The sequence below is a fragment of the Schistocerca americana genome, chromosome 1 (assembly GCF_021461395.2).
Source record: "Schistocerca americana isolate TAMUIC-IGC-003095 chromosome 1, iqSchAmer2.1, whole genome shotgun sequence".
Classification (NCBI taxonomy): Eukaryota; Metazoa; Arthropoda; class Insecta; order Orthoptera; family Acrididae; genus Schistocerca; species Schistocerca americana.
In genome coordinates, this window is record NC_060119.1 from 812,317,045 (window position 1) to 812,344,807 (window position 27,763).

Below are 27,763 nucleotides of genomic sequence, written 5' to 3' on the forward strand. Positions count from 1 at the left end.
ATGTAAATACATATGTAGTTATGTGTATTGGAGAGTTGGGGTGTGGGGCAGGGAGGCGGGTGGGGGGGGGGGGGGGGGGGGGGGGAGGGGGGAGGGGGGGGGGGCACACACTAAAGAAGCAAAATTTTTATTCTTTTTGATTAAACCTGCAATGCTCTGGTCCATGTTAAATCAACACCAGCCAAATTAAAATACAAGGGCAACAAGAAACATTCTTGGCCTGGTGCAGAAATGGCTTTAATATCACTGAAGTGTACATGTTCTTAAAACAGTTGTGTTGCGTGCATTTCATTTGAGTGGAATACCTTGCTGCCTTAAAATTCTCTGTTTTGTATAATTTTTTGAAAGCACGAATTTATTCAAGGTTAGTGAAGTTTTATATTGCCACTAGCTGTGGAGCATGCCATATGGAATAGTGTTGTCTTACCATCAGGCTATCCAAACATGGTCTCTGGCCTGACTCAAATTCTCAGTTTTATGTAGAAACAGCCAAAGTTTCAAGAATCAGTTTTTCTATGTAATTGATGACTAGTTTTGGGTTACCTGAACTCATTTTCAAATCTTCAAACATACAAAATGGTATTTTCCACAACAGCTTGCAAACCTGTTAAAATTGTACATACACATATATCAAAGTCAAGTTTTCTATTAACTTTGGCAGGCCAAATTCTCTCCCACACATGACTATGTGTACTATTCAGAATATCTTTCTATTGTGTTGATCAATAAATTTATCCCATTTATATGAAAGAGTATTTTCCGCAAAACTCATTCAACTAGCTGAAGAATAGGCAAAGTTTCACAAACTCAGCTCAGTGTGATGAGTCTGAGCTCACTCTGATGAGTCTCAAAGTCTATAACTACTTGGGATTCGGGCCAGGGCAAGAGACACTAAGGAAGGAATATTGGGATGATGAGTGAAGTGGGTGCACCCACGTCTCAACGCCTGTGATGATTCTGAACAGAAACTCATTTCGCTCTGAGCACAGACAACATGCAGTGTAGATTCCATATCTGGCACCGTCATGGGCCTGTTCGCTAACACCATGTCCTGCACTCTGTCAATGTTATTTTCATTTGTGGCTGTGGAGGGACATCCACTGCAATCTTCATCCTCCACTCTCTGCTTTCCTTCTCTGAACATGCAGTACCAGCAACCAACAATTTGATGAGACATTACCTCTTTACCATACATGGTCCATTGACATTTATGGATGACAGAACATCTGGTCCCACATGCCCATTCACACCGGATAACAGCACACACTTCCACTGATGACAACATAGTTGGTACACGTCTGCCTGTCATCATGACATGTACTCTAATAACCTCAGGGACAGCAGTCTGTTGCTACTCTCTCTTCTTCAGTGCTCTGCACATGTATCATTCCTGCTCTGTTGACTCGCCTTCCATTGTTAAAGCGGCACTGAGTGTAAATTCATACAACATTTGTATGTAACACGTGGTTTACTATCTGCTCTTTCAAAAACAATGACGAAACTTACTTTTAAAATGTATCATATACAAATCTTGGAAGTCTACTCTTCCACTGAAGGGACAAATGCCCTCACTGACTGCCAAACGTTTTTTCTGGGTAATAAAAGTTTTCATAATTTTTCTCTCATTGAACTGATATGAGGTTAAACTTCAAAAAATGCGTCAAATCTTTGTCCACCTTCATTTTTTGCATTTCTGTTATTATTTAAATGAAACACAGATGATATGTTTAAACATCTACCACTTAGCAAAACCCTGGGGCAAAAATTACAACTGATAACATGCCTCTCCAATGACTCTTACTCTTCTGCCTCTCACTTTGTTTCCATATGCAGCAAAACAGCAAAGGACTTTTCATTTCTGCTGTTGTTAATTTTCCATTGTTTTAATCTAGAACCAAGGCAGAGGCTTATTCCCAGACCTCAGCTCTGCAGGTTTTTGCCATACGTAACAATCAGTTTGTTCCTTCATGACTATTATTAACAGACTGTAAAAGAATAAATGTAAAGGCTCATTTGATTCATCAAGTGTTTGATTCTGTTTAATTCATGAAGCATTGTATACACAGCTATATCAGGAATTTTGTCTGCATCAGTCTCGTTACCATCATAGTCACTTTTAGAACTTTTTCTACTTTGAACACCTGTACATGTAGAAGACAAAGTATGCTCGGATTCATTTCCTGAAATGCCTGCATGAGAATCGTCCATAAAACAACACAATAAGCATAAGAAGCAACTCCAGTTCAAGCAAATCTAGACTCACCACCATTTTCCAATGACATATAATCTGAATTTTCATCATATATTTACTTTTCATCATTTGAAAACTCATCAAAGAAATAACTTAATCCAGATGTTTCCCCTCATCATTCCACATTTCGAAAACAAAAGCAAACAAAACACATGGAACAGAGAAAACTCAAATTTCAAATAATGCCGACAAAACGAGTAACAATGACAAACTTTTTAGGAATGATGAATTTTTCCAATGATGTCACTACTGCCATCTAGCCATTACAGTAGAAACATCGTCACAGATGTTTGCAGAATCATAAACACACATTCAACGTCACAGAAAATCATCATATAATATTATGTCTATTGAACATTCTCATTTCCTGCAATCATAATAATATGTGGAAATTCCTCGTTGGAATATCAACAACATAATGAAAAGATAGACTGCTGCTCACCATAAAGATGAGATGTTTAATTGCTGACAGGCACACACTAGCTTTTGGCCAAAGCCTTCATCAGAAAAGGAAACACACACACATTCGTTCACATAAGCAAACACACCTCATCCACACATGACTCTCATCTCCGGTAGCTCAGATTGGAGAGTAATTGTCACATAGAATGGAAGCAGCATTCTGAAATGGTGGGAATAGATAGGCATAGCAGGATATGGGTGGGGGACGGAGGGGGGTGGGGGTGGGGGGGTGGGGGGGGGGGGGGGAAGAGCATTGTCTGGCAAAGTGTGTAGAGACTAGACTGCCAGTTGCCGGGAGGCTGTGGGACAGGGAGGTGGGGACGGAGAGGAAAACAAAGAGCAAAAAAAGGGTAGGACTGGGGAAAGGGAAAGATGGACATGCAAATTGGCAGAGGGTGGCGCACAAAGGTGGTTGGTGATGATATTAGGAATTAAGTGATAGGACCGAGGGTATGGGGACAGTAGGTAACTGTAGGTTGAGACCAGGATAATTTTGAGAGCACAGAATGCGTTGTAAGGATAACTCCCATCTTTGCAGTTCAAAAAGGCTGGTGGAGGACAAGATGATCCAGATGGCTTGAGGGGGAGGGGGAAGCAGTAACTGAAATCAAGCATGTGATGTTCAGCTGCATGTTATACCACAGGGTTGTCTCCTTTGCTCTTTGCCATAGTTTGGCAAAGGTCATTCATCTTGGTGGAAAGTTGGTTGGTGGTATTACCAATATAAAAAGCTGTGCAATGATTGCAGCAGAGGTGGTATATGACATGGCTGCTTTCAAAACAGGCCCGACCTCTGATGGGGTAGATGAGCTTGTTACAGGACTGGAATTGGAAGTGCTGGGTGGGTCAATTGGGCAGGTCTTGCACATGTGTCTTCCACAGGGATATGATCCCTGTGGGAAGGGGCTGGGACTAGGAGTGGCATTGGGATGGACTCAGCCAACTGCAGTGGAGCACCTACGATTGTTGGGTTTGTGGATTTTGGGGAGCAGGTAGAGGAGAGAAATGGATTCTGGGAAGACATTCTGGGAAGGGCCTGAGACTTTAAGCAAGTACTGGAGGTTACAGTGAACTTCTGGGATGGGATCACTCTGGCAGGATTTATAGGTGGGGGAGTCAGATAAATGGCTGGGGTCTTCAGCCAGGTAATTACTACAATTCATAACAATGGTGGTGGAACCTTTGCCTGCAGGTAGGATGACTCCGGCAGGATTTGTTTTGAGGTTGTATACTGCTGTCCTTTCTTCTGCTGCAAGGGTGGTGTTATTTGTTCTTAGGAAGGGACCTAGGGAATGATGATGAAGCCAAGTTGGAGGTAAGGAATTCCTGGAAGATGATGAGTCGGTGGTTAGGTGAGAAGGAGGGGGGGGGGGGGGGGGGTTGAACTGAGAGACGCAGAATTCAATGTTGAGATTAGGTTGGCTTTGGTTGGAGCGATTGATGGCAAAGAAGTGTTTCCATCGCAGCTCTTTGACAAAGACAGCATCGATAAATTTGGGTGAAGGGCTACCTGAAGGTGAGGCCTTTGGATAAGACTGAAACTGCTGTAGGGCTGAGGGTTTTGGTAGAAGGGTTAGCAACAGTGTTATGCGAAAGTTTCAACTTTGGGTTTGATGGAGTGTTAGTTACAACAGTTGTGACCCCTCCCATACAGCCTGGCCAGCCGAGGGTGGTGGATCTGCAGTGACAAGAATTCCCTAGCCCAGTAGGCTGAGGGTCTCACCAAGGACTTCACAGGGGCACTATCCCCCAGACCTAATGTGCAAACAGGGCTCCATGCCAATTCCCTTCACACCCCCAATCCTCCCATCATCCACAAGAACCAGCTACAAAGGAGTGCCGCCTTTGTCCCCCAGCAGCACCCTAGTCTGGAACACTGTAACCACAACCTTTGTCAGGGCTTTAATTACCTATCAACATGCCCTGAAACAATGAACAGTCTCCCAAGATCCATCCCTCCGAAATTAGTGTTCTGTCACCCACCCAACTACCACAACATCCAAGCCCATCCTTATTCCATTCGCAATCCCAACTTCTTGTCACAGGGATCAAGACAAATGAGACCACCTTATGGCACAACATACAGCTGAACATAACATGCTCGATTCCAATGGCTGCTTCACTACACAAGCTCTATCACCAGCTTCCCTGAACTTCACAGATGGGAGTTATCCTTACAACACATTCTCTGCTCTCTAAATTACCCTGACCTCAACCTACGGTAACCTACTGTCCAAAACACTTCATCCAATCCAACAGTTTCCACGCCATATGTCCTACACCTCCACCCTATTCTCATCTCCAATTTTCTTCGTGTGGTGTCCTCTGCCAACATACCTGCCCATCTTTCCCACCTCACCCCCCCCCCCCCCCCCACTCCTCTCCTTTTTCACTCCTCATTTCCCTCCACTCTCCCCAACCTCCCTGCACCATAGCCTCCCCACACCCCACACTGTGCCTATTGGCACTCCATTCCCCGAATGCTCTGCCAGATAGTGCTCTTCTCTGCCCCTACCTGTACCCTGCTATCCCATCCCACTTCATATTGCTGCTTCTGTTCTATGTGACAACTGCATTCTGGTCTGAGCCTACAGAGATGGCCATCATGTGTGTGTGAGGCGTGCCTGATTGTGTGAATGAATGTGTGCATGATTTCTTTTCTGATGAAGGCTTTGGCCGAGAGCTAATGTGCAAGTGTCTTTTCATTCTGTCTGTCTGCAACTCAATGTGTCATCTTTACAGTGAATAGCAATCTATCTTTTCCTTATACTGGTAATATTATGTCAGCCACACACTAAGTATTAGAGACAATGTACAAGCTCGGATAGGGGAAGGTAACTGCCAATGCACTTTCAAATGAACCACCCTCACCTTGAACTTTAAGTGACTGATGGAAAACCTGGAAACCTAAATCTGGATGGCCGGATAGGGATAAGAACTTACTTCATCAGTGTTTAGCTATTTCTGCTTATTGACCCAGTATTTATGTTTGGATAGTAACAAAAAGGTGATGTCTTCAGCAGAGGGTACTCATTATAAAAGAAACATATAAAACATGTACAATATTTAAGCTCAGATGACAGAACTATGTCAGGATTTGAAAATACAATACAATGACATCTACTGTTATTTTTAATTGTACACTAGAAGGGAAACAAAAAAAATGGTCTATTTACTGCTCACTTTTGTTTAGTGTTTGTTGCTATACTTCATCACACTAGAGGATTCTTTCTCTATAACTCACTTTTTCAGAATTGCAGGGGAAGTCATCTCAGCCCTGACGTTTTGTATGTTTCTTGGCAGTGGTTATATTGATAGAGTATTGAGCTTCATTTTCAAAAACATTTAACCTACCTATGAAATATTTAAAATAGGCCTAGTTATATGTTTTCACGTTATGGGGATGAGTTGTGTCACTGGTCTCTATGTTTGTGGGGTCTTGTAGTGCTCTTACAAACAGTTCGAATTTATACATTTCCCAATTCCTCTTACAGACTTGTAGGGATTGGAGAGGGGATTACATCCACACCTCCAGATTTCAGACACTCAGATCGGCACAAAATGTTGTGTGTTGATAAAGTACCAATCAAAACACTGATTTAGTTCGTGCTGTGCGTTTTTGTCCAGTAAAAGATGCTTAAATGATAATTAAAATTAACACCAGAACAACAGAGTATAAAGAAACTATCTGAGAACCGCAAATGTGGAAATATACGGTAGGTGAGTTGGTAGAGCATCGGATCATCATACTAAAGATCTGGAGTTTGAAACCCATTAATGGCAATTTTTTTTAACAGTTTATGCGTAAAATTGTTATTTGTGAGAACAGTTTTCTGAAATGCAAAAGGACGTTTTGGAGTTTGTAGCAATGTTCTTTTGGCAGTCTGCTTTAGCTTCGTTAGCCGAAAGTGGCAAACCTATATCATACATTTATATAGATAACACACCTATCTATACAAATGTACTCTACAAGTTTGCTACTTTAAATTAATGAAGTGAAAGCAGACTATCAAAAGAACATTGCTACAAACTCTGAAACATCTTTTTACATGTCAGAAAAATGTTCTCCCCTATAACAAGTTCACACGTTAACTGGTAAAAAGAAAAATTGCAGTTAGTGGGTTTCAAACTCAGGACCTTCAGCACGACAATCTGACGCCCTAACAACTCACCTACCACAGTTCTCCAAAGTCGCACCTCATTGATATGCTTTTTCTATACTACATAGTTCTGGTGTTACTTTTAATTACCATTTATACTTGTCCTACTGGACAACAGCACACAGCACAAACTAAATTGGTGTTTTGGTTGATACTCTATCAACACACAATGTTTGATACTGATCTGAGTGTCTTGATATCTGGAGTAGATGAAGTTTTGACAAGTAACACATGACTGGAAATGCACATCTGGGTAAGTTTGAAGATCAGATCACTTGCAAATCTCTCGCTTTCCAGTACACACACAAACTGAGAAGAGGGCACCATTGTGAGTCCCTGTTGTAATTATGACGTAATATACCATTTTTGTCTACCTATAACAAAGGCTGGGAGAAACTGGTACGTTCACAACTACGAAGGCTGACTGTGGTGCTTCACAAACATGCTGCACACTCAACTTTGAAGAGAACATCCTTCATCATCTAGATGAGAAGCTGGCAAGAAACACCTGAAACATTGCCCTTTGCCATGAGTTCTTGTAGAGCATGCATGTTAAAGCTCATTGTCTCCACTGTGTGCGTATCTTAAAGTGGGAGATTTGAAAGTCATCCTATCTTTAATCTTATTTTAGCCTACATCCAAACAATACATGTCTGGGCATGGGTTTCTTATCAAAACTTTATCTCCTAAGTTCCCTCCATAACCCCTAGGAGTATGTAACAGGAATTGCGAAACACCCCGTAAAGTGACTGAAAGAATACAATATTGAAATCCTTAAAATTAATAAACAATTGTTTTTGACACTTTTCCAACATAATTCAAATGGGCATTTTTAAAGCAATTATACTTTTCATACCTATGATTATAAATTCATCTGTACTGTGATTCTGCGATTTACAGTGTACAGATTGTTATATGCACACAGTCGTTCCATTATAAATACTGCTGAGCTTAATTTATTGGAAAAAGTATTAATCTATTGTTTCCATTTTAGCTCATAGTTTAACATTATATCTAGAAATTTAATTAAAACTTTTTATTCTTCTTTTGGAAGTTTCAAACCACGTTAACTACAGTCAAATTTATTTTATTTTATTGTTTATTTTCTGCAGCCACATACTTAATGCTTTTGTTGTACTTCAAATCACTTTAAATCACAATAACTTTATATCCATTGTATTAATGTTTCGGTTAATTGCTTTCTCATTTTTATCATCTTGAGAGTGTTAAAATATTAATGTGGTATTCCTGACATGTGTTATCTTCTTTTAACCATTAATATTTATGTTCACACAATTAATGGGGTAAGTCTGAAAGAAAGTCTGTGGGAATTCTTTCACAGTATCCAGGCTAAACATTTATCACTGCCAGCTGTCCTTTGGTTGTGTGCTTATTGTTCCTTGCAGTAGTCTTCAGTCTTATTATCGAGGCAGATGGGGATCTGTTCATTCTAGTGCATCCTATGCACATCTCTTGCATTTCTATCTAGCTACTGCAACTTTTGTTGTGCGTTCAAAGCCTTGATTTCTTCCTACAATTTTTAGTATCCTCATTACCTCTATCACCAAATTATTTTTTTTAGTGCCCCAGAATGTGTCCTTTCATCCAAATTGTGCCACTAAGGTCTTTTCTCCATCTAATCTGCTACATCCTTCTGAAGCACAGAGATTTAAAAAAGATATGAAAGAGTAAGAAAGATTCCACAAACCTTTCCTGTTCTTTTTGTTCCCGTTGTTGGGTGATCTTTTTCATTTCTTTTTCTGTAAGATTAATTCTTTCATTGACTTCCTTTTCAAGATCTGTAAGCTTCTTGTCTTTTGCCAGATTTAATTCCTCCTGCTCTTTACTTTTGTACAATTCTAATTCATTGCGTAGTGATTGGTTTTCCAATTCCTGTAAAGTATGTGTCATTTAGTTCATGCAAGTTATCATTCTAGATTTCTACAAATAATCATAACACATAAATGAAACAAATCAAAACTGAGTCAAGATGAGGCAATGAGTGCAAAATATCATACTACTTGCAGCTCAAATCCCCACCCCACCACCCCAACACCTCTCACCCCAGAAATAGAAAATAAATATTGACATTATGTGCTCCATGGGCTATGCTTACCTGAACAAGCACAAAAATGAGAGTAGCTGCCATTATTGCACATACAATACCTTACTTACTTACTTACTGTCAAGCATCATAACAACACTACTGATAAGTGAGGGCAGGTAGAATGCACATATAAAATGTACTGACCAACTGATCACCACTCATACCTCAGTTTTAACAGCTGCCACTACTTCGGCCTATTCTGCAGCATTAGGGGGAGAGAGTAGCAAGTTTGAAAGCTGAGATAGCGCGTCCAACATTTCCATTTTGCTATCTATCTGCAGTTTAAAAAAATGGCTCTGAGAACTATGGGACTTAACATCTGTGGTCATCAGTCCCCTAGAACTTAGAACTACTTAAACCTAACTAACCTAAGGACAGCACACACATCCATGCCCGAGGCAGGATTCGAACCTGCGACCGTAGCAGTCGCGCGGTTCCGGACTGAGCGCCTAGAACCGCGAGACCACCGCGGCCAGCTATCTGCAGTTTAGAGCCTAGTTTAAGCATTATGTGGTTGCCTTCCCTCACGCCATTGTTTAGTTAGTAAGTACTACACAACTGACACCATTGGAAAACAAAGAAAGAAAAGACTGAAGAGCTTATCAGTTCACAACAACAAAGTATGTGTTATTTTTAAAAAGTAATGGAATTTTTTTTTTGTTGTTGCATGCTGTATTACTCTCATTCATGCGATTATTTTGTTTTTGTTCTATTAAACATTGCTGATACATACCTCTACAGTGTTAACCATGCTTGATATTTAGTCTGTTGTCAGATGTCAAAATTGACATATGTTTTGATAGTAACAGCAATAATTTATTCTGTATAAAAATTGATGAGAAAACTTTTATTAAGTTTTGTTGTAAGAACACAAAACAATGAACAAAGCTTTAGAAACATTAAACATTGCTTTTGGTGAGTCTACTACAAGTAAAAAAATGGTTTACATGTGGTATAAACAGTTCGAAGAAGGCCTTCAAGATGTTGAAAATGACTAATACTCTGGACACAACAAAATATTGCCACCCAATGAAATCATGGAAAAAAGTGAAAGAAATTATCACGAACAATCGCCGAATCACAATCAGAAAATTTGCTAATGATTTTGCCACACCCCACTCACGCCACCAAAATTTTTCAGATGTTTTGAATACGAAATGTGTGATACCAAAATTAGTTCAAAAATAGTTGAATTTCGAACAAAAACAACAATGAATGCAAGTTATTCAGGAGTCTCTAGATAAAAATCAACAATAGTGCTGAATCATGTCATAATAGGTGATGAAAAGTGGGTTTACAGATATGATGTTGAAACTAATGCTTGATCATACCAATGGGAGCATTATGGATTGCCACAACCAATTAAAATTTGACAAGTGCAGTCAAACATACAGGTTACACTCCTTGTGTTCTTTTATTTTAACAGTGTAGTGCAACATGAGTTTTTGTTACAGGGTTTAACATTCAGTAACAAGCGCTACTTCCAAGAAGTTTAGTTTATGTGAAGTCATGAGGGGGAGGGGGGGGGGCGATAGCCCAGAAGATGACGAAACAATCCACAGCTTCTGCAACATGATAACGCAGCTGTGCACACTTCTGTGCTTGGTTTTGGACAAAAACAATAGTGTAATGGTCGGGCAGGCAGGTAAGAAAATTTAAATGGGAAATGGATAGGTTAAAGTTAGATGTAGTGGGAATTAGTGAAGTTCGGTTTCAGGAGGAACAATATTTCTGGTCAGGTGAATATAGGGTTATAAATACAAAATCTGATATAGGTGATGCAGGAGTAGGTTTAATATTGAATAAAAAAAATGGGAGCATGGGTAAGCTACTACAAACAGCATAGTGAACGTATTATTGTAGCCAAGAAAGACACGAAGCCCATGCCTACCCAGTAGCAAAACTTTATGTGCTAACTAGCTTTGCAGATGACAAAGAGATTGAAGAAACATATGAGGAGATAAAAGAAATTATTCAGATAGTGAAAGGAGATGAAAATTTAATAGTCATGGGGGACTGGAATTCAATAGTAGGAAAAGGAAGAGTAGGAAAAGTAGTAAGTGAATATGGAATGGGGGTAAGGAAAGAAAGAGCAAGCTGCCAGGTAGAATTTTGCACAGAGCATAAGTTAATCATAGCTAACACTTGGTTTAAGAACCATGAAAGAAGGCTGTATACGTGGAAGAGACCTGGAGACGCTGGAAGGTTTGAGATTGATTATATAATGGTACGAGAGAGATTTAGGAACTAGGTTTTAAATTGCACGACATTTCCAGGGCCAGATGTGGGCTCTGACCACTATCTACTGGTTATGAACAGTAGATTAAAACTGAAGACACTGCGGAAAGGAGATTGACCATGGATAAACTGAAAGAAGCAGAGGTTGTAGAGAGTTTCAGAGAGAGAGCGTTATGGAACAATTGACAAGAAAAGGGGAAAGAAATACAATAGAAGAAGAATGGGTAGCTTTGAGAGGTGAAATAGTGAAGGCAGCAGAGAATCAAGTAGGTAAAAAGACTAGGGCTAGTAGAAATCCATGGGTAACAGAAGATGAAAGGAGAAAATATAAAAACGCAGTAAATAAAGCAGCCAAAAAGGAACACGAATGTCTCAAAAATGAGATCGACAGGAAGCGCAAAATGGCTAAGCGGAGATGGCTAGAGGACAAATGTAGGGACGTACAGGTATATGTCACTAAGGGTAAGATAGATACTGCCTAAAGGAAAATTAAAGAGACCTTTGGAGAAAAGAGAACTAAAACTAAACTCAACTCCTCCCGAACAGGCCATGAAGGCCCAAAGGTACCGACCAGCCGCTGTGTCATCATCAGCCAAAAGGTGTCACTGGATGCAGATATGGAGGGGCATGTGGTTAGCACACCGCTCTCCCGGCCGTATGTCAGTTTCCGAATCCGGAGCCACTACTTCTCAATCAAGTAGCGCCTCAGTTTGCCTCACAAGGGCTGAGTGCACCCCACTTGCCAACAGCGCTCGGCAGACCGGATGTTCACCCATCCAAGAGCTAGCCCAGCCCGACAGTGCTTAACTTCGGTGATCTGACGGGAACTGGTGTTACCACTGTGGCAGGGCCGTTGGCAGAAAAGAGAACTACTTGAGTGAAGATAAAGAGCTCAGATGGAAAACCAGTTCTAAGCAAATAAGGGAAAGCAGAAAGGTGGAAAGTGTATATAGAGGATCTATACGAGGGTAATGTACTTGAGGGCAATATTATGGAAATGGAAGAGGATGTAGATGAAGATGAAATGGGAGATATGATACTGCATGAAGAATTTGACAGAGCACTGAAAGACCTAAGTTGAAACAAGGCCCTGGGAGTAGACAACATTCCATTAGAACTACTGATAGCCATGGGACAACCAGCCCTGACAATACTCTTCCACCTGGTGAGCAAGATGTACGAGATAGGTGAAATACCCTTGGACTTCAAGAAGAATGTAATAATTCCAATCCCAAAGAAAGCAGGTGTTGACAAGTGTGAAAATTATCAAACTATCAGTTTAATAAATCACGGCTGCAAAATACTAACACGAATTCATTACAGATGAATGAAAAAATTGTAGAAGCTGACCTTCGGGAGGATCATTTGGATTCCATAGAAATGTTGAAAAACATGAGGCAATACTGACCCTCGATGTATGTTAGAAGATAGATTAAGGAAAGGCAAATCTACGTTTCTGGCATTTGTAGACTGTAAGAAGGCTTTTGTCAATGTTGACTGGAATACTCTCAAATTTTGAAGGTGCCAGGGGTCAAATACAGGGAGCAAAAGGCTATTTACAATTTGTACAGAAACCAAATGGCAGTTACGAGAGTTGAGGGGCATGAAAGGGAAGCAGTGGTTGGGATGGGAGTGAGACAGGGTTGTGGCCTATCCCCGAGGTTATTCAATATGGGCATTGAGCATGCAGTAAAGGGAACAAAAGAAAAGTTTGGAGTAGGAATTAAAACCCATGCAGAAGAAATAAAAGCTTTGAGGTTTGTCGACAACATTATAATTCTGTTAGAGACAGCGAAGGTGCTGGATGAGCAGTTGAACGGAATGGACAGTGTCTTGAAAGGAGGGTATATGATGAACATCACCAAAAGAAAAAAAGGCTAATGGAATGTAGTCAAATTAAATCAGGTGATGCTGAGGGAATTAGATTAGGAAATGAGGCACTTAAAGTAGTAAAGGAGTTTTGCTATTTGGTGAGCAAAATAACTGATGGTGGTTACAGTAGAGAGGATATAAAATGTAGACTGGCAATGGCAAGGAAAGCGTTTCTGAAGAAGAGAAATTTGTTAACATCAAGTATAGATTTAAGTGTCAGCAAGACGTTTCTGAAAGTATTTGTATGGAGTGTAGCCATGTATGGCAGTGAAACATGGACGATAACTAGTTTAGACAAGAAGAGAATAGAATTTTTTGAAAAGTGGTGCTATAGAAGAATGCTGAATGGGTAGATCACGTAACTAATGAGGAGGTACTGAACAGAACTGGGGAGAAGAGGAATTTATGGCACAACTTGACTAGAAGAAGTGATCGCGTTGGTAGGACATGTTCTGAGGCCTCAAGCGATCACCAATTTAGTACTGGAGGCACCATGGAGGGTAAAAATCATAAAGGGAGACCAAGACATGAATACACTACGCAGATTCAGAAGGATGTAGGTTGCAGTAGTTCCTTGGAGATGAAAAAGCTTGTGCAGGACAGAGTAGCATGGAGGACTGCATCAAACCAGTCTCTGGACTGAAGACCACAACAACAACAACAACAACAACAACAACGATGAAGTCTCAGCCTCTGTATTCAGCAGACATGGCATCACATGGCTTTTTCTGTCCCCAAACACAAAAAGCTTACAGGGTCACTATTTTACAAACATAGATGAGATTAGAGTGCTGAGAGATCTAATGACTATACAGAAGTGCTTTGGGGTTTGAAAAGAGCACGGTCATAAGTGTATAATTTCTAGTGTGGACTATCTTGGAAAGGATAATAGTAATGTTGATAAACGACAAGGAAAGAATTGTAGAAAGATGGAAAGAATACTTCTCCGAACTGTGGAATCGCCCAGACCAAGGTGGGATATTACCTGCAAACACTACGGAGGAAAGGAAAGATGAAGAAGAATGGGAAGTTAGCGAAGAAGACGTGAAAATCATAATCAAAGACTAAGAAACAACGAAGCCCCAGGTGAGGACGGAACAACATCAGAATTATTCAAGGAGGGAGGTGAGAGCTTACACTTAGAGATATATTGACTGATCCAGTTGATATGGGAGAAGGAGACACTGCCAGAAGAATGGAAATTGGCTATAATATGCCCCAATATACAAGAAGGGAAGCAGAATGGAATGTGGTAACTACAGAGGAATCAGCTTGTTGAATGTAACGTATAAGGAGCTGTCCATCATTATCCTCAGAAAATTGCAACCATTCATAGAGAACAACATACACGAGTACCAAGCTGGCTTTCGACCAAACTGATCGACAATAGATCACATTTTCACACTAAGACAATTGTTCGAAAAACATTGGAAATATGATGAAGATATCTACAGCCTGTTCATCGATTTTCAATGTGCATATGACAGCATCCACAGGAATAGCCTACACAATGCAATGCGGGACTTCAGAATCCTTGAGAAGCTAGTGAGAATGGTGCAAGCTTGTATGGAAGGGTCAAAGGCAGCTGTACATTTCCGAGGAGCCATATCAGAAACATTTGAGATTGAGACAGTCCTTAGACAAGGGGATGGTCTCTCATGTGTTCTGTTCAATGTCGTCTTAGAGAAAGTAATAAAAGAGTGGAGCCAAAAGGAGTGGGCTGGAATGGAGATGGACGGTAACTTCAATTGTCTGGCATATGCAGATGACGTAGTACTATTACGTGAATTGAAGAACGAGTTGAAAGAAATGTACCTGAAAATGGACAATTATGCACAGAAGGTATGGCTCAAAGTCAATCGAGACAAAACAGAGTTCATGCAATTAGGAATAAGACAAGAGCAGGTATAATTTCTTGAGATAGATGGCAAGAGGTTCAAGAGAGTAGACCAGTTCAAATACTTGGGATCTTGGTTCACCAAGGACAACAACATAAAAATGGACATCAAGGAAAGAATAGCAGTAGGAACGAAATGCATGCATTCCCTCAGAGAAATGCTTGGCTCTAAATCTATCTCAGTGAACGCTAAGATGAAAATCTACAACACAGTGATATGCTCAACAGTAATGTATGGTTCAGAAACATGGAGCATGACTAAGCGAGAAAGGGAAAAACTATTAATATTTGAAAGAAGAGTAATGAGGAAGATATGGGGACCAGTTTTAGATAATGGAGAATGGAGGAGGAGGAAAAACAAGGAAATCCACCTTCTGATGCGACAACCAACTATCCTACAGAAGATAAAGAGCAAAGGAATACAATGGATGGGCCATGTAGCCCGTATGCCAGATGGAAGAAAGGCGAAGATAGCACTAGTGGGGAAACCAAACACCAAATGCCCCATTGGACGACCAAGGCAGCGCTGGATGGACGACCTGGCGAAGGACCTAGCAGCCCTGGGAATTGAAGACACCTGGAGGGGCACAAAACACAAAACAGCAAGGAATGGAGGCAGTTTGTGGAAGCACCGCCTGGTCTGCAGGGCCTGTGATTGCTGAATATCTATCTATCTATCTAACAGTTATGTAGACAAACAAAAGAAATTCTTTCCAGAAAACCAAAATTCACATTAGTTTTTCTTTAACATACCATTACACACGTATTTTCTAGTACAGCTGCAACTTGATTTAAATAACTTGCCTTCTCCTTTCGTTCCTTTTCTAAGTTCCTTATATTCTTTAGCAGTTCTTCCTCCTTCTGCTGAAGCTGCATTCTCAGCTCCTCTTCTGCTTCCTTCTCTTTACGTAGTCTAATTTGCTCCCACTCTTCTTCTGCTTTAAGCCGGTTTTTTTCCAAATTCAGTGTATTATTTGCCAATGTCTCTCGCTTTTCTAGAAGTCTGGCTAAAGCACGACTTCTTTCCTCATACAATTGAAGAGCTGCTGCCTTAGATGAACGATCAAAGGCTGGCTTGTTGTGTGGTGTAAAACTCACATTATCATGTTGCACTGATGGAGCATCCGAAACAACACTGCCACCACCAGCATCAGCGTCACTTGAGGCTGTACTATTACTGTTAGTTGGTCCAGCTATAGCAACATGTGCTGGTTTGGATGAACGATCCACTTTTGGCAGTGATGGTGCAGTATTTGTGACTGAGTCATTTATATCAGGGTATTCTATTGTATCTGAAATAAAGACAAAATAACACATAAAAAAGAAAAACTTGCTTTACAAGTACCAAGCTGGCCAATAGAACGAATACTACAACTCAGTGAAAAGGAAAGTAGATAACAAAATAATCAACATATAAAATGTTGCAATACAAATATATAAACTACTAAAAAGTGATAGTTTAAATTCTTCTCTTTGGAAGGAGATTAAGAGGGAATTCCCCACACCACTGCAGCAATCACAGAATGTTTCCAATTTTTATTTATTTTATCTGAAAGGAAAATTGGGCTAAATTATAGCTAAATGAGAAAATATCACAGTTTTTAAGTATTTTAGCCGGCAACTACATGCCGTCACATATGTCTCCATCCAGGATACATTTTCCCTGGAGGCTTGCCTTTACACCTCTATAAATGAAAATCAAATAGTGCTCTATGCTTTACAAGGCACACACACTTGCAATGGAATTACCCTGATAATGCCAGTAACATGTTGTCTTTCACTGTGTAAAGAAAAGTAGATGACTGCTTGTGTTGAGTAAAAAGAACAATACAGAAACTCATTCCAGTTCACCTGGAAACATCTTTCAACTTACATTCTTTATCTATATCCTTCGAGGCATAGTATAATTTGTGACACACACGTTAGACTCTAGGTAATCAGGTCATTCATTTCACATATGGGTGTTGGATTAGTGGAAGTGCTGGATTATTGAGAGTGTCCGAAATTTATTTTAAAAACGTGGGGGATGTACTTTATTAAATCCAAAGATATAATTCTAAAAACATAGAGGATGTGCTTCACTAAATCCGAACAGACAATTTTAAAAATATAGGAGGATATACTTTATTAAATTCAATGATATATTCATTTCCAAAGGCAACTTTGTCAATGAGTGTGTACATAATTATACAGTAGTATCACACATTATGAAACATGTTCAAAATTTTTAATTGTCCGAATGACAATATGCGATGGCAGCACGCTTTGTCACACAACTAGTTTATTATCATTACATTGGTACTGCAAGTATCTGGTTGCGGCATAATGTACTCCAGGAAGATGTCTGTAGTGTGAGAAATCTTCATGCTCACTCCTTTTTCACTACTTTGAACACTTTCCGGCTTGCTTTTGCTTTTGATTATTTTTTCATCTGTAAAAGTTTGGTCTGTCTCACAGGTTTCCTCTTTCAACCACTTAGCAACATCTTCATCATCAATTTCTCCTCCTCCTGGAAGCTTGTGGATCATGTCAGTGTACAAGGTATCAGCAACTGATGACTCTGAATTGGGTGGCTCATCGCTGCCACTCAGTTCTGGATCTAACTCTGCTTCAATGGATGGCAACACTTTTCTCCAGCCCTTTATCATCATAGTGCTTTCCACTTTATCCCACGCTTCAGCTTCTTGGAGAACATCAAGTAAGTTCATTGCTTCGACACCTTCAGCGTAGTCTTGGAAGAGTCATTTTCACATTCATTCAGCAAGGAGGCCAGGTGTGCATGTCGATAATGACATTTAATTGATTCCAAAATTCCCTGGTCCATGAGCTGAATCAGGGCTGTCACACTACATGGAAGAAAAAGTGCTTGTAAACCCCTGGGCTTCAGAGCCACATTGAAGAATGATTGGAAGCACTTCAGTAATAAGAACAGCTTACAGTGGAAGCTTCTTCTTCTCCTTCTTCTTCTTCTTCTTCTTCTTCGGATCTTTTCTCACTGCTGGTACAAATGTTTCATGGAACCACCGAGAGAATATTTTTCTGTACAGCCACGCTTTCTTCTGAGTGCAATGTTGCACTAGTAGTGTATTTATGTCACTCTGTCAAAAACAAAGTGGATGTTGGTATTTCCCAATCATCGTGAGCAGTAGCTTATGACTTGCATTTGCGTTACAACGTTCCATTTATGTTATGCACTGTTTCTCTTGCTTGTACCCACAAGTCTCCTTCTCATGCTTGTCAACCAATGTTTCGGAAGGAAGAATCTTGTAAAAGAGTGCACTTTCATCAGCACTGTATAAGGCATCAGCAGTTATATCTTCCTTCTCTATTACCTTCCTTAATGTGTTTACAAACTCGTCTGCATATTGTCCATCAGCTGACTGACTTTCCCCGGCGGCTGTCAGATACTGAACGCCACATAATTTTTTTCAATAGCCAACCCTCACTTGCTGCAAACAAGTTACTACCACCAAGTTGTTTGTTAAATGCAGCTCCTTTTTCTTTTATTATGGGACCACTATCTGGACTTCCCTTACTGCACTGTTGTATGAACCATCTACTAACATCTACGTCCAGTTGCTCATTCTAACTTTTTCCCATAACCTTCTGTTTTTCCAGCTCACTATCCATTTGGGTTGCATAATGTTGAATAAAATAGTCTTTCTTTTTGACATCATAAATAGTTGCTTGTCCAACACTGTACTCAGCAGCAGTGGCTTTCACCTTCCCTAAAATTCTGAATTTCTGCTTGAGCTCTAGCATAACATGTTTCCTTTTAGAAGACATGATACTGAACTGTAAAGATTCCCACAATTTCAAATGTGTGTAGCATTCTTTAACATTGTAATTCACTAACGACACTGTTGCACCTGATGGTTCATTCTTGTGTGTCATTTCGAATGCAAGCTGAATTGTTGAGAGGCCAAACTAGTAAAGGCTGGTTTGGCGAGTTTGATGTAGTTTACCAATATTATTCCTTTTCTTCTGCCTTTATCTTGTTCTACAAAGGAATATTACTGATCTGGTTACTATGGGAAATGTACATGGGAGAAAAATAAAATGTTGGTTGCTCAATCTTGTAATGTTCACTCATTGAACTGGACACCACGTCTGTCGTGTAGATTCTCCCTATGTAATATGTACGACATTTCAATAATGCTCTCAACTTGAGTGAACAAAATCATAACAAATCACACAACTTGTCTTAAAAATTTATTATTCGATTAATTCAAGGGTAAGGGTCCCACACTGACAATTTTAGATTCAGCCTGACAAAAGTTTTGTAAACATCTTTTTTGTGGATACTCACACTTCCTTAGTTTTCTGCCAATGAGAATCAGTCTGTTTCCTGGCTTCCCTGCAATTGAATTTATGTGGACATTCCATGTTAAATCATTCTGCATGGTTACCCAATGTACTTGACATACTGACATGGAGAGATGCCCAGGGGTGGGATTGATAGTTTGAAATGTTTAGTGCAATTTATAAAAAATAATTTCCTGTAATGCTTTAGAGACTTGATAGTAGTAGTATTACACAGAACGATTGCTGAGCTTAGTGGTTAAGACATATTCCTGGCATGCAGAAAGTTGTGGGTTCAAATCTCAACAAGTGGTTTGATGTTTTTTTATTATTAAGTCTGTATGACTTCGATTATTATTTTTATTTGATTGACTGATCATAATATTTTTATTTCTTTGTTGCATCATTTCTGTCATCATTTAAATTTTTCATTTGCTTTCATTTTTTCTTCTTATCACTTTTTCTTTCACTTGGAATCTTTGTCCATATGATTTTAATTATTTTTATTGATTAACTTTAGAGTGATTAACTTTGATTAGAACTTACATGGGGAGAAGTGGAAGAGGCATTGGGCAAGATGAAGGGAGGGAAGTCACCAGCTAAGTGTAGAGATGATGAGAGCAGCAGGAGAGGTAGGGATACAATGGCTATATTGAGTAATGAAAATTGTGTGGAGACAGAAGATGATCCCAGACGACCAGAAGAAGAGAATAATCGTCCTGATCTTTAAGAAGGGAAATAGAAAAGAGTGCAAGGGGATAACATTGATGAGCCATTGTGCAAAGATTTTTGAGAAAATTTTGGAAGGACAAATTCGAGGAAAATTAGAAGGAAGAATGAGAGAAGAGCAACATGGCTTCAGAACAGGAAGGTCCACAGTGGATCTAATTTTTGCTGTAAGACAACTGCAGGAACAGCACTATGAATATGGAATAGGTCTACTAATGACCTTCCTGGACACTGAAAAAGAGTATGATAGTGTACTTAGAAGCAAAGTGTGGAAAGCCCTGGAGAACAGAGGAGTAGCAAAACAGATTATTTGGAGGATAAGGGAAATGTACCATGGAAGTGTGAGCTGTGTGAAAGTGGAAGGAGAGAGATCAGCTTGGATTAAACAGAAGAATGGCTTGAGGCAGGGAAGTGCACTTTCACCATTACTCTTCATTGTAGTGATGGATGATGTAATGAGTACAGTAGCACAAGTAATTTGTGAAAGGAATATGAAAGCAATGGTGTTTGCAGATGATCTGATGATTTGGGGGAATGAGGAGGAGGAAGTACAAGAGCAGGTGGACATATGGGAATGAACACTACAAGAATATGGGATGAAATTTAGTATACGTAAGAGTGAGATGATTATCACAACAAGAAAGGAGGAGAGAGGAACAATGGTAATAATAATTGGTGGGGAATGATTGAGGAGAGTAGAGAGTTTCAAGTATCTAGGAAGCCTGACACAGGAAGATGGGCGACAGAGAAATAAATGAGCGGGGAGAAAAGCAGAAGCATTTTGGAAGAGTGTCAGAAGCCTGATATGGAGCAAGGATGTACCCCAATTCAGCAAAAAGGTTTTATACCAGTCATACTATGTCCTGATCCTGACATATTCATCAAAAACCTGGTTTATGAAAGCAACAGAGAAAAACTGTGGAGATGAAATTCTTGAGAAACAGTATTGGAGTGATAAAGATAGACAGGTTAAGAAATGATAGGATCAGAGAGTTAATGAAGGTGGAACCATACAGGAGGAGATAGAGAAATCAAAGCTGAGATGGTATGGACACGTTAAGAGAATGGATGAGAAGAGGATACTCGGGAGGATACACGAGATGAAACTGGAAGGAAAGAGACCAAGAGCAAGACCAAGAGACAGACAGCTGAAAGGAGTAGAGGAATGCCTCCAGAAGAAAGGAGAAGACTAGACCAAGGTGAAGACGGAGAGATGGTGGCAAGACAGAAGACGATGGAGAGGCGTATGTTCCATACAGACCTGGCCAGAGAATGGAAATTGAGGAGAGTAGAGAGTTTCAAGTACCTAGGAAGCCTGACACAGGAAGATGGACGACAGAGAAATAAATTTTCATCCATGTTATTGCATTCATTACTTCTATTCCTCAGTCTGCTTAAAATTCGTTTCATTTATAATCCCTTCTCTCGTTTAAATCTTCATCTGCTTTATTTTGCCCACAGTGCAACAAGAATTTATTTTTTAAATGTTTGTATGGTGATTACCACAAAAAATGTACAGCTTGTAATGAAAAATAAATTACTGATGCAATTGCATGGCCTATATGATTGATTTATTATCTTATCCTTTTTTTGCACAAATATTCCAAATGAATAAAGAATGATAGGAAGAAAAAATACGAGCAAAGAGAAGGGTCAATACTATGATACTGTGAAATATTACAAATAAAAAATTACATTTAAACCAATTAAATGAATAAAAATAATTATCAAAATAATTTTGATAAGCATTTAAAAATAAAAAAATTCATGGCATGTGACAACATTCGAACTCACAACCTTCTGCACATTAGGAATATATCTTCACCATTAGACTACAGCCATCATTCTGCATAATACTACACATTTAAGCCCCTAGAGCATCTTGGAAAATTTTTTTCATTGATTACTTGCAAATGAGAGTCCAATTTCAGGAATGGATCCAGGATGTGATACCTTGGACCCTGACCTACACTACCATATAGATGATTTCTTGAAGTTCTTCCCACCCTTTCTTCTCCTTGTGAGCCTACAGACTGATTAGTTGGTTGGTTGATTTGGGAGGAGGGACCACACAGCAAGGTCATCGGTCCCATCAGATGAGGGAAGGAAATTGGCCGTAATCTTCCAAAGGAACAATCCCGGCATTTGCCTAAAGCAATTTACGGAAATTACAGAAAACCTAAATAAAGATGGCAGGACACGGGTTTGAACAGTCATCCTCCTGAATGCGAGTCCTGTATGCTAACCACTGCGCCACCTCAACTGGTGATTGATTAGTGATTGTTCAAACCTAGCCTTTTCATCTATTACATAAACTTTCTGATTGTGGCAGACAACTGACAGTCCCTGCATCAAATGTCAATCACAGGGAAATAATAATGTGGCTTGAAACTTACTTGTAGATTAAAACTGTGTACAGGACAGAGACTTGAACTCGGATCCTGAGTTCGAGTCGCGGTCCAGCACACAGTTTAAATCTGCCAGGAAGTTTCATACCAGCGTACATTCCACTGCAGAGTGAAAATTTCATTCTAATATAGTGGTTTCATTGTATAGAAGTGTATTGTCAGCAAATAATATCAGAGAAATACCAATTTTTATCTATCATGACGAGGAGTATAAAGTGTGTTATTGTCACACAACTTTTCAAATGCATCATAGTTTTGGCATGAAGATGTAGGAGTACAAAATCAGCTGTAGTAGAATTAACAAAAGTAGTACTTGATGCTCATAACAAGGATGAGTGTGTCGCAGAGCATATTCTTAGAACTGTCTGAGGTACCGGGTGATCAAAAAGTCAGTATAAATTTGAAAACTTAGTAAACCACGGAATAATGTAGACAGAGAGGTAAAAATTGACACACATGCTTGGAATGACACGGGGTTTTATTAGGGGGGGGGGGGGGGGGGAAACCACCCCATATTGCTAGACGCGTGAAAGATCACTTGCGCGCGTCGTTTGGTGGCGATCGTGTGCTCAGCCACAAGTTTCGTCATGCTTGGCCTCCCAGGGCCCCAAACCTCAGTCCGTGCGATTATTGGCTTTGGGGTTACCTGAAGTCGCAAGTGTATCGTGTTCAACCGAATCAACCGACATCTCTAGGGATGCTGAAAGACAACACCGACGCCAATGCCTCACCATAACTCTGGACACGCTTTACAGTGCTGTTCACAACATTATTCCTCGACTACAGCTATTGTTGAGGAATGATGGTGGACATATAGAGCATTTCCTGTAAAGAACATCATCTTTGCTTTGTCTTATTTTGTTACGCTAATTATTGCTATTCTGATCAGAAGCGCCATCTGTCGGACATTTTTTGAACATTTGTATTTTTTTTGTTCTAATAAAACCCCATGTCATTCCAAGCATGTGTGTCAATTTGTACCTCTCTACATTATTCCGTGATTTATTCAGTTTTCAAATTTATACTAACTTTTTTATCACCCGGTACATGATTCTACTACATAAGCTAGTGTCATCTGGAATAAGAGATGCAGCTAATGGCTGATTCTGATCATACATAGCAATTAGGGTACAAAAAGTGGAGATAACAAAAACCTCAAATAAGGCTAAACTGTGAGTGAAGCACTTATCAGATCCAAACTACATCAATACAGGAGTTCCTACATTACTGTTCCTGATATACTTCACTAAATTACCCAATATTGTTAGTCATGGAGAAAAATCTCTTTACTGACGACACCAATATTTTAGTAAGATAAAAAACAAGGGAGCTACCTACAGAGAAAGAAAATGAAACCCTAAGGGAAGTCTATAATTTGTCTGTATGCAGTAAAGTTAAACTGAACATGAAGAAAATAGATTCATTAATTTTACTTTGAAATGTGGAAAAAAGACAGTTAAATTAATGAAGATAGTACCTCTACAGGGTGTTACAAAAAGGTACAGCCAAACTTTCAGGAAACATCCCTCACACACAAAGAAAGAAAATATGTTATGTGGACATGTGTCCGGAAACGCTTACTTTCCATGTTAGAGCTCATTTTATTACTTCTCTTCAAATCACATTAATCATGGAATGGAAACACACAGCAACAGAATGTACCAGCGTGGCGGGGGGGGGGGGGGGGGGGGGGGGGGGGGGGGGGGGGGGGGGAGAGGGGGGGGGTTGTTACTGCAGATACAGTGTCCAAGGGTGGCCTGGCTGTATGGGAGAACTTTTTGATGTGAAAGGAATGACACCCGTCAAAATGCAGCTATTGTTGGTGGTTACTGTGTTTAATATGGACATAGGTGCAGATGGAGCCATCTGTGAGATTTCAACATCCAGGAAGATGGCACACTGGGGTGAGGGGGAACCAGGTGAGGTGGAAGGAAGTCCTGGCACTCAATCCAGTTCATCAAGATAACACAATGAATCTGAACTAGACAAGGGGTTTATGGTTTTGGGAGGCTAGGAGAGTGCCATGCAGGTGCCCATAGCTGTGCAAAGGATTTGTTTATATACCCTCCCCTCAAAGGAGAAGTACTTTTAAGTTACGATACACTTAGTAAGGTGTAGGAACAATGAGTTGGTACGTTTGGAGTCTGAAGGACGTTGGGAGAGGTGGTGTTCAATAGTAGAAAGGCCATGGGCATCAGGTTGTTAATGTACAGAGACCTGGCACCCCGTCCACCAACATTAATAATGCTCTCCAAAATCTACAAACCCAGTAATCCTCGACACTCCACTGGTACTGGTTATTGAGCTCCTACTGAAAGAATTTTCGCCCTTGTTGATCAGTACCTCCAACCAATTGCCTGAAACCTAGCCTCTTGCATCAAATATACTAACCACTTCCTTCACCGACTCTCCACCATTCTCCCCCTTTCACCTCCCACATCCCTATTCACCACTGTTGATGCCACTTCACATACCCCATCACTGCACCACACCCCTCTCGGGTACAAAGGAGCACCCTCCTCAGCACCCAATATCATCCTGGACTGGAACAACTGAACCATATCCTTCGCCATGGCTTTGATTGGCTACCATCATGCCCTGAAATGAAGGACATCCTACCCAAGATCTTACTCATCCATTCTAAAGTGGTATTCTGTCACCCATCCAACCTACACAACATCCTAGTCCACCCCTATGCAACTCACACTCCCAAACCCTTAACCACAGCACACAGTTCACCTGCCGAAATGCAATGCTGGGACTGTGCATCCTGTCAGAATTACGTGGTCCAGCTTGAGAAAGGATTTATTTTGAAATCTCTTGCTTTGTGTAGCACACAATTAAGAAAATAATTAATATGAAATGTTTTCATTTACAGAAGAAAGCAAAGGAAATACGCTGCAATCAGAACAGACTGTAGTGCATGGTAGTTAAACCCTCTAGTTGTTAGTTACATGGTGTATTTTGTTTACACAGTACAGCACAACACAAAAACACAGGTGGTAATTAAGTTAATAATGGAATGAAGGGAAATGAAAATTTTCATATATAATGTGCTAAATACCGAATTTTCACGACTTCTCACTTCAATACGATGAACAGAAACCACATGGTTCCAAACACAAATTCTGCAGAAAATTTAACAATTATATAAACTTTTTTGACTGTGCCCCTTCCTTGTGGTACATCCCTTGTAACAATGTGGCTTAGCAACTCAGCAAGGAAGTATCAGACCACAAATCCAAAAGTCTGGGGCCAAATGCCAGTAGGTTCAAGGAGTTTTCTGACACTCATTGCTCCTCTCACCTCCAAAATAACATGTGCGTGTTCAAAAATGATATAATGGACTGTGATTCATAGTCTATGTTAAACTGTAGTTCCCTTACAAGTTGCTGGATAAGTCAGTTTAAAGGTAGGTGAAGAGAAGAGCCATACTTGCTAAAATAAGGTGGGGTATTTACTTGCACAAATTGTGTATTTTTTTCTTATAGTCAAATCAACAACTGTCAACATGAGGGACCATAATCCCTTTGATCAATGAATATGGTCTACTTTAAAAACAGAGTCTTGCAGGAGTATGGTGAAAAAACTGAATAAGTACATTAATCTCCAAATTTGACATCTTGTTTATTCCTACTATTAATGCAGTATTTGGTATTTTAGGTCTGAAGTTTGTCCTTGGAGCAGAAGTGATAGTGAATGGTAAGCTGAAGGAAACAGAACATAATACCTGCTAAGGTGGACACATGCATTTAATTAAAACTTTCATTTCAAATTTACTCATGCACGACATCAATGTTAGTTTCTGCCACAAAGTTCCATGGAACACTTAGTCCAATGTTTAACTGTTTACATGCTTGATGTCTTCAACAGTATTGATCAATTTTTACTATACTGTGTTTAAATGAAGCCACATATCCACATTTCTGTAAGTGTGGTCCTATCACTGCACTGCTGTACCTTCTGTTATGTGTGTATCGAAGGTAAGGCTTGCACTTTTCATTCTGCCTCTAATCTAACCTAATCTAATCCAATCCAATCTGCCTCTACTATTGTACTTTATTTTCGTTCTTTAAAGGTTTTCACTACTTCATATATATATGTAATCCCCCTCCCGTTTAGCACAGCCTTGACGCATGCTTATTCTACAGCATAACAATAAACATAACCTTTCTTTCTAATGGTTTGTAGATGCTTCTTTAATATTTTTATTTCAAGCTATGCACGACATGACCACAATTGCAACCAGCACTTGATTTTAAAAAAATTAGGTTCCGGTATAGAGACCTTCCGGAGCTGTGTTTCTGAAATTTGAACTTCTTAAAATGTTATTGTAACACCTTTCTGTGTATTTTAAAAGTGTGAAAACAACATTTGTATTGATAAAAAAATTAATTTCTATTTTACCTCATCTCAAAATCTGCAGTTATGATTTTTCTATTGTCAGAGGTATCGGTACGGAATACTGGTGCATACCATCACAAATCAAGCACTGCCTTTGATTATTTATTTTATCCTTTCTTGTTTATTTGTAGAAATTCTGATGATGTTCTAAAGAGACGAAACACATCATTAAACAATAATTACTGCAACCAAGACTGTTTTTCTTCAAAATAATATTTATATGTTTGCTGTACCAGGCAACCTGAAGGAGAGGGAAAAGTTTTATAAGTTTCGTAAGAACCCTCCATGAATAGTCGTTGCTGCTTCCCTCTCATGTAAAAATCTGTAGTAAGATTCAGCTGCTGTCATATTCAAATTACATAGACACAACATTTATTTTAAGAGTGGCTTGTTAAAAACTTGTATTTTGAAGTTGCTTGAATAAACAACTATTCATTAAAATATTTTGTACCATGGGATGGACTTGATCAGCCAAAATGGTCAAATAAATTTGAAACAGTGTGAAACAAGACTCATCCGACCAAATGAATTTCTTCCAATGGTCCATAGCCCACGTTTTTCGGATTTGGCACCAATTTTTCTTTTATGACATCTGCACAACTCACGAGTGGTTTTGGAATTCCAACTCGCCTTGCAATTGTTTGCTCATGAAGCTCCCTTAATGTCGCTTTTATGCTGACAAGCTTCATGAGAGCAGCGTTCAGCTCTACAGTGATTTTTGCAGCTGCCGTCCTCTTATTTCTCATCACAATCCTCTTCAATGAACGACTCTCACAAAAACTTGGCACACGCTTTCATCCACATTGTGACTTAGCAGATGATATTTTTCTGCTTTCCCTGTATGCGACATAGATCTTCACTATGGTTGCAGTAGCACCAACCACGTGAGCACCAAAAATTTTTTCACATTTGAATTCACTTAGCTCTCACATA

At 39.7% G+C, this 27,763-nt stretch overlaps 1 protein-coding gene and 1 pseudogene across 1 annotated transcript in view; both read right to left on the bottom strand.

Annotated features, from left to right (window-relative positions):
* LOC124545982 (ubiquitin carboxyl-terminal hydrolase 8) overlaps positions 1-27,763 on the bottom strand; it is a 226,904-nt gene that overhangs the window by 91,948 nt on the left and 107,193 nt on the right. The window contains exons 7-8 of the mRNA XM_047124950.1: positions 15,792-16,279; positions 8,582-8,766 (exon numbers count right to left, since the gene is read on the bottom strand). Of these exons, the coding sequence (XP_046980906.1) occupies positions 8,582-8,766; positions 15,792-16,279 (673 nt within the window). The remainder of the gene's footprint in view (positions 1-8,581; positions 8,767-15,791; positions 16,280-27,763) is intronic.
* LOC124556232 lies at positions 11,959-12,076 on the bottom strand (annotated as a pseudogene).